The sequence below is a fragment of the Balaenoptera acutorostrata genome, chromosome 3 (genome assembly GCF_949987535.1).
Source record: "Balaenoptera acutorostrata chromosome 3, mBalAcu1.1, whole genome shotgun sequence".
In the NCBI taxonomy this organism is placed as follows: domain Eukaryota; kingdom Metazoa; phylum Chordata; class Mammalia; order Artiodactyla; family Balaenopteridae; genus Balaenoptera; species Balaenoptera acutorostrata.
This window is the reverse complement of record NC_080066.1, coordinates 60,968,260-60,975,370: the sequence shown is the minus strand read 5'-3', so window position 1 is coordinate 60,975,370 and position 7,111 is coordinate 60,968,260. Positions and strand designations below refer to the sequence as shown.

At 60.2% G+C, this 7,111-nt stretch overlaps 1 protein-coding gene across 1 annotated transcript; it reads right to left on the bottom strand.

Moving 5' to 3' along the window:
• Nucleotides 1–1,108: 1,108 nt before the first annotated feature.
• ISL2 (ISL LIM homeobox 2) lies at nt 1,109–6,824 on the bottom strand. The gene is made up of 6 exons (XM_007173420.3): nt 6,695–6,824; nt 5,656–5,845; nt 5,112–5,374; nt 2,994–3,277; nt 2,215–2,382; nt 1,109–1,811 (listed from the first exon to the last, which is right to left on the bottom strand). The coding sequence occupies exons 1-6, from the start codon at nt 6,750–6,752 to the stop codon at nt 1,695–1,697; spliced, it is 1,080 nt and encodes a 359-aa protein (XP_007173482.1). The 5' UTR covers nt 6,753–6,824; the 3' UTR covers nt 1,109–1,694.
• Between the last annotated feature and the right edge of the window lie 287 nt (nt 6,825–7,111).

Here is a 7,111-nt window from a genome sequence, read left to right as displayed (position 1 = left end):
CAAGTCACAGGGGTTTGAAATGTCACACCAAGTGACCTGGGCACGGCATATCCAGGGGCCATTCCCAGCTCCCTCCCACCCGGGCCATCCCCCGCCCCCTGCATTTCGGGTCTGGAAAGAAAATAAACCAAGGACACGCCAGACTGGTTCTGGGTGGACTTATTTTCCCTGGCAGCCTCGATCCTAGCGGGGGCTTGTTGTGGCTCCTTCAGTGTATCGCTTGCAGGTGATGCCAAATGCAGATAAGGAGCCGCCGCGCGGCCTTCTCCTCTGTCTAGACGGGGGAATTAATAAATGCAGCGGGATTGATCACGTCGCGCATCCACTCTGGGGACAGCGCCGAGGACGAGCCGTCAAGTCCCCCCTGTTCGCCCCGGGGCGCGCGGGCTGGCCTCGCTGCTCGGCGGCAGGGCCCGGGTGGCAGGCGGGCGAGGCGCCCGGGGGTGGGGGTTCGGGCTTCCAGACCGGCGGGAAAAGAAACGCAGGGGGGGCCCGAGTGCCCCCGGCCGAAAATGGAGCGAGGGTCGAGGGGGCCTTGAGGGACGCCAGGCTGGCTCCGGCTGCAGGAGCTGAGGCCAGGTTGAGACGGAAACGCTGGCCCTAGCCAGCCAAACAGCCGCCATCGGAACATCGCAGGTTTCCCCGCCCAAATGGGGTCACCCCACCGCCCCGCGGGCTTCTGCCGCGAAACGCCGAGAGTGGGAAGCCAACAGGGAGCGCGCAGGCTTCCGGCAGGTCCTGGGCGCTCAAACGCTTCGCTGGGCCTCGCTGGGCCGCACGGGGCGCACGGAGCACAGGGACCCAGCCCCGCCCCCCGCGCGGCGCCCAATCCCCGCCGGGCCCGCCCCTGTTGGCGCGGGAGCACGCGGGCCAGTGGCGCGAGAAGCGCGGGCACCAGCGGTGGGCCCTGCGCTGAGCCTCATTTTCTTTGAAACAAGCCCCAACCCCAACCTGCCTTCGTCCAGCCCTCCCGCTGCACCAACAGCACACAGGAGCAGCATCGATCGGGTTATTATCTTTTTTTATTAAGATCAAAATATTCGTCCCACTATGAACTGGCTGTCCTCACAATAAATAACAATAACTTACGTTTTGTTCGGCAAAGGCTCACACACTCTGTCCTCCGTCGACCGATAATTTAAAACATTTTCAAGGAAAGTCTCGTTTCTACTTTTTTCCGGCAGTCATGCGCTTTGGGGGATTGAGTGCCTGTTCCTTTGGATTGCCCCGTCCTCTTCCCCGCTAGAGGCGGGGCGAGGCCACCTGGGAGCGCGGGGCCGGGTGGCGGCAGGTGCCCGCATCCGCGTGGGCGAGCTCAGGGCTGGGCCGGCGCGGGACCTGACCTGCGCGTTCTCCACGCACAAGTGGGTACGTGGGCCGGGGGGGCGCGGAAATAGAGCGGCGGCGGCCACGCCGAGCGAGGGAGAAGAGATGGCAGAGCTAACGTTAGTAAACCCAAATTCTGGTTTTGTAAAAAGAAAAGTCCTCGGAGCAGGGCTTTCCAGTCTGGTGAAAGCAGGTTGCGTCCCGGCGCTTTTGGCTATCCCGACCGCTTCTCTCAGTCCTCTCTCTTTAAATAGCAATAATAATAATTACAAAGGCGAGAGAGTTTTCGGAGCTGGAATGGCCTGAGCATGGGTGAGTCTCATGCAGGGAGCATGCGAGGTCCGCGGGCTGGCGGGGAAGGGTCCCCCTCACGTTTCCACGGGACTCGGCACCATGCTGTTGGGGGTGTCCGGGAGCTGCGAGGACAGGGAGGTCACGTCGCTGCCGGAGGAGTTGCCTAGGGAGCCAGACTCTGAGAAGGAGACCTGGGGCAGCGGAAACACCGGGAAGGGGCGGGTGAAGAAGCGCCCGAGCTGGTTTTCCCGGGCCACCTACTGCCAAAGGTGTCCCTTGGGGACAAGCCACCGGCTGGGAGCAGGCCCTTGGATAAGTCGGCCAGGTCCCCAAGCGCACACAGGGGTATTAGGGCGGGGCTGCGGGTTGGGTAATCCCTCGACCTCCCCTGTGAGCGCTTTAATCCAGGGAGACCTGGTTTAGAGCGAATTAATGAGCCGGTGCGGTTGCAGCTACCCACCTCCCCCCAACCACCACCCCCCCAGCCCCTCATCCCCTGAGAACCCCCCACCCCTTCCCACCTTGGCTAAGTGGCTAAATCCACCCCACCTCTCCCGGAGTCCTGAGTTCCGGGCGGGTAGAGCAGGGCCTCACCAGCTGCTGGAAGGCGGGTTGGTCCAGGTCACTCTGGAGAGCGAACTCGCTGAGCGCTTTCCATGGCGGCTGGTACGTCTGCACCTCGACTGCACTGCCCTGCACGGCGCTCTCGTGGCGGATGGGGCTGCCCGCCACCAGGGGCGTCCCGGTCAGTCCCTGCAGGCTCTGCGGGACAAGCAGAAGAGAGGGTGGAAGACGCTCGAATTAGGTCTTGTGTTTCCCGCCATCTTTGAGACTGGGGCCCCAGGCACTGGCACGTGATTTGGAGCCTGAAACGGTTTAGGGGAGGCATACACTTGTCCGCAGCCAAGTGAGCCCGCCTTCTCCAGTGCAAATTCCTCGGGCCCAAAAACAGCCACCATAGGCCAGCCTCTGTGCTGGAAGCCAACATGGCAAGGGAACGAACACGAGGCCTGCGTTCCCATCCCTCTCCAGGTTTGCAGAGGAAAAGTGTTCAAACCGAGTCATGCTGAGAGAAGGACACAACCCGCCCCGACTTGCTGGCTCTGGCAAACATGCCACCTTGAGCTCCGAACTACGCCCCAGACCCCAATTCTGGTCTGCCGCTGGAACTGAGAAAGACCTGACCTCGAATACAATAATTAAGAAGCCTTCAACCCCAAGGTAAGCCTTGCTCTGAAAGCACCAACACACGCTGTTGGCGAGTCCAGTTCCCCCTGGATCTCCCGAGAGCCGGCCCAGAAATGGGCACGCAGATGCCGCAGCGCGAACCCGAGGCTCCACCCGATCCGATCCTCCAGCTCCCAGTCTCTCACCGTCTTGTCATTGTGCTGCTGCTGCTGCAGCTGCTTCATGAGGATGGATTTCTTCTTGTCCTTGCACCGCTTGTTCTGGAACCAGACGCGGATGACCCGCGGGCTCAGGCCGGTCATCTCCACCAGCTGCTCCTTCATGAGCGCGTCGGGCCGCGGGTTGGCGGCATAGCACGTCCGCAGAGTGTGCAGCTGCTTCTCGTTGAGCACGGTCCGCACGCGGGTTGTCTTCTCGGTCTGTTTGTGCACGTGCGGGCGCAGCGAGGGCTGCCGGCCCGATCCCGGGTCTGCAAGGGAGCGAGAGATGAGAGAGCGGCCACCACTCACTCTCCCTGCGACCCGCCCCGCGGCGGCCGAGTCCTCCGGGGCCCGATTTCGTTTCTCTTTTATTCCGTTTATTTCGTTTTATTGTTCGTCTTGTCTCCCTTTCCGTCCGTTCGCCCTACCCGGAAAAAGGTGTGCATTTTCGTCCGTTCCCTAGTTCCTCCACAGGGCTCCCCGCAGCGATCGCGCCAGCGCGCAAGCGGGGCGTGGGAGTTCCGAGCTAGGCCTGTGCGGGACGGGAGTGGCCAACCCCCGCTGTGCTTCCTCCACTTACCAGACCCTAGGAATGCCCGCGTGGGTTCCGCGGGACGAGGGAAGCCCTCCGGAAGAAGTCGGAGTTTCAGAGGAAGAGGAAGGAGGCGCGCCCGGGACTCTGGGGGGGGGGGAAAGGGGAAGGGAACCCACGCGGACCCCAAGCGCCGCGCTGCCTCGGAATTGGGGGGCTTGTCTCCCGCTCCCGGGTGGCCCCCAAGAGCCCTTCTCCCTGATTCAGAGGCCTCTCGGACAGGGCCTGGCCGTGTGTCGCGAAGACCTGCCCTAGGGCGCGAGTGGGCCTCCAGGGCCTGGAACAGTTCCCTTCTGCCAGCCCTCGGGCCTCGGCCCGCCGGGTCTCCTCCCTCAAGGCTCCAGGTTCCCTGGCCCAGCGGCCGCCCTCCGGGCCCGCGCGCAGCCGCTAGCACTTTCCTCTCTCGGCCTTGGGTTCTCTCAACCCCAGGTTAAGTAGAATCGGGTATTTAGGGCCGGATTCCCGCGGCCCGCAACCCGCAGCAAACAAAAGGGAGCCCCTCCGACACCCGAGACCAGGGTGCACTCAACACTGGCTTCATCCTGTTTCGCACTCCCATCTGAACCAGGTTTGGATACAAGTCTCACTGTTTCAACTTATATCCCCTTCCGGGCATATCTAGATCTGGATAAATATTTACAAATAGCCCATTTAGCCCTATTTTCTCATTCTATACGGGAATAAAGGGAGGACCAGAGGAAGTGGGAGCACGTCAAGCACACAGCACCCAGAGGCTCAGCCTGGTCTACAGATTGGTGCTTCAGGTCCGTGGCTACTTGCTGGTAACTGCTTAGCCAGAGTCACTGTTCCTACCCGGTAACCACACACTTAGAACCCAACTCTGGGCATCTCCTCATTAGGACCCAGAGCATCCCCTGACATGTATGATCCCTGAGTCCACTGTACGTCCACTCCTTCCCCACCGAGAAACGTTCGGCTAAATTGTTCATCAAACTGGGCCTCAAAAGACAAATGCAGACACTAGCTCTTTGTTGAGTAGTTAGCCTTCAAAGCTGTCTTTACGGGTGGGCTTCTGGCTGGCTGAACCCACCTCTAGGCTGCGAACTGTATTCCTTACACACATACCCCCAGGCAAACCTATCTTTTCTCTCTGACAACACACATACTGCTTGAAATTCCGAGTACAAGTTCCATAGACAAAGTCACCACTTCAGATTCCCCGTGGTCATTCACCTTCCTGCTCCTAGCCTACTACTGTGTTCCACATATTCCTGATCACGGAGAACACAATTCCCCACTATTCTGCACACTCATACACACAATCCCGGCTCAGTTTACCCACACGCAATTTTTCCCCGTCACACGAACACACACTCAGCCGCGTTCCTAACACAGGGTTCTGCACTCACCCAGAAAACCCCACACTGCAGGCAAACGGAAATACACCCAAGTGACAACTTTTCGTCCGATCACAACCACCCCCGCTACGAACACACACCCATGAACTCACTCCCGAGCCGGCGGCACAGTACCGGGCGCAAGCGGCTTACCTGGCAGATGCAGGCCGCGGGCGCCGGGGAGCGGGCCGGGGCTGCGCGGGCTGCCGGCCGCGGCGCGCTCGAGCAGGAGGCCGTGGTCGGCGCGGCAGAGCAGCTCGTGCTCCCGCAGCGAGAACTCGTCGCCGGGCAGCAGCTGGCGGCTGCACACGGAACAGCGGAAACACTCTATGTGGTACACGCTGTCCCGCGCCCGCATCACCAGATCGCTGCTGCTGAAGCCCACCTGGCACTTGGCGCACTTGATGCCGAAGAGCCTGCGGGCCCAAGGCACGGGCGGTGTCAGCACGGGGCCTGCGGCCGGCCTCGCCTGCCGGGCTGCTACTCACCCCGGGCACGCGCGCCCAGGACGCTTTGTGGCCCAGAGGGAGGCTGCGGGGACCAGCCCTCGGGGGGTTCCCAGGCCAGGAGGTGCGCGGCGACACGCGTTCGGGGTGGGGGCCGCGTTCTCCCCGCGCCGGGGCGCGCGGGCGGCCCGCCATCCTCGAGCCCCGGCCCCAGCGGGCGGTGGCGTAGCCCGGGCTCTCGCGGGCCTCACCTGACGTAGTCCCGCTTGCAGTAGGTCTTCCCGTCTCTCACGAAGCACGTGCACGTCTCGTCCAGGTACTGGCTGCACTCGGCGCACTTGAGGCAGGCGGCGTGCCACTCGAGGTCGGGCGACACCCGCAGGATAAACTGGTCGTGGATTTGACTCCCGCAGCCCACGCACATGGCCGTCCCGGGCTTCTCTGCCGGGGAAGGGCGCGGGGTCCGCGTCAGGCCTGGCTGCCCGGACCCCGGCCGAGGCCGCTCCAGCCCCAACCCAACCCGCTGGCGCTCTCGCTCTCTTTCAAGAATTGCGACCGCAAGAAAAAGGAAATGGGCTTTCCAAAGGTCCAGACAATTGGAAACGAAAAAACAAAATCTTCTGAATTTGCTAAGGCTTTCTGTCTCCCCCCACCCTCCTCCCCGATTTTTTTCTCTATTACATTCACTTGGACACAGGCGTTTTATCGATATATCTTGTAACTAAAATCTAACAAGTCAGTGAGAAGAAAGAGTCAATAGACATTTAAACCCCGCGGACGCCACACTATCAATACTGGACGGTGATGTTCCGGCATTGCCGTCCGCACACTCCCTCTCACAGCGACTCCCTCCTATCCCAACACAGACACTTCAGCTTTCGGCGGAGTCTCCGTTCATCCTCTTTGACATTTCTTAGTTTAAATATCCCAGAACAAGCTAGAGAAATCTTCCTTATTTGAAAGGCCGAAAGACAAGCAAGCAAGCAAACAAACAAAAAAAACCCACATCCCTAAATCAAACCTATTGCCTTAGCGCAAAACAGAAGCAGATTTCACAGCCTGAGGTCAGCCTAGCAGGCTTGAGAAAGAGTGTTTAATTATAAACTAAAACAACAGGATTCCAACGGATAAGCGGTCCTGCAGGAAAATGCATTCGTTTTCTTTTTTTTCTCTCCCAGTGTCCTGTCAAATATAAGCCACTTGTAGAATCCACTAAACATTCTTCTGCATTAGAAATATTGCATATTAAGCACACACACATACAACGCACACACACACTGGAAGACTTACTCTTGGAATGATCCCCCATAGTACCCAGAAAAGGATAATGAAAAATAATATCCACCATGCAGAAAAAAGATGTGCGCAAAGCGTGCGGCCAGGGGCAGAAGGACGAAGGTCGCGCGCCCAGCCTCGGCTCTTTTGCTAACTAACTCCTCCTGCCCCGCGGAGTTGAAGGAGCGATTCCGCACCGGCCCTCACGCAGCATGACGTCAGCACGCATTCGCCCGTGGCCGGAGCTGGGGGCGGGACCTGTGGCGTCACGAAGCTTCCCCAGAACCGCTGGGGATGCAGGGGAGGTGTTGGGAACCTGGGGGCTGATGGGCGGGGTAGGTTGGGTGGAAGGCGGGGGTGACGGAGGATTGGCTGGGAGGAAATGGGCCAACCCTGATTGGCCCAGAGTGAACAATGGAGCGCAGCCCCCTC

What these genes read in the sequence shown, in the direction of transcription:
- ISL2 (XM_007173420.3), bottom strand. Translation starts at nt 6,752, where the DNA reads ATGGTGGATATTATTTTTCATTATCCTTTTCTGGGTACTATGGGGGAT. An exon ending in AGCAGCACAATGACAAGACG is followed by an intron (nt 2,383 to 2,993) that starts GTGAGAGACTGG and finishes CTTGTCCCGCAG; the next exon opens with AGCCTGCAGGGACTGACCGG. An exon ending in AACCCGCCTTCCAGCAGCTG is followed by an intron (nt 1,812 to 2,214) that starts GTGAGGCCCTGC and finishes CCGCTGCCCCAG; the next exon opens with GTCTCCTTCTCAGAGTCTGG.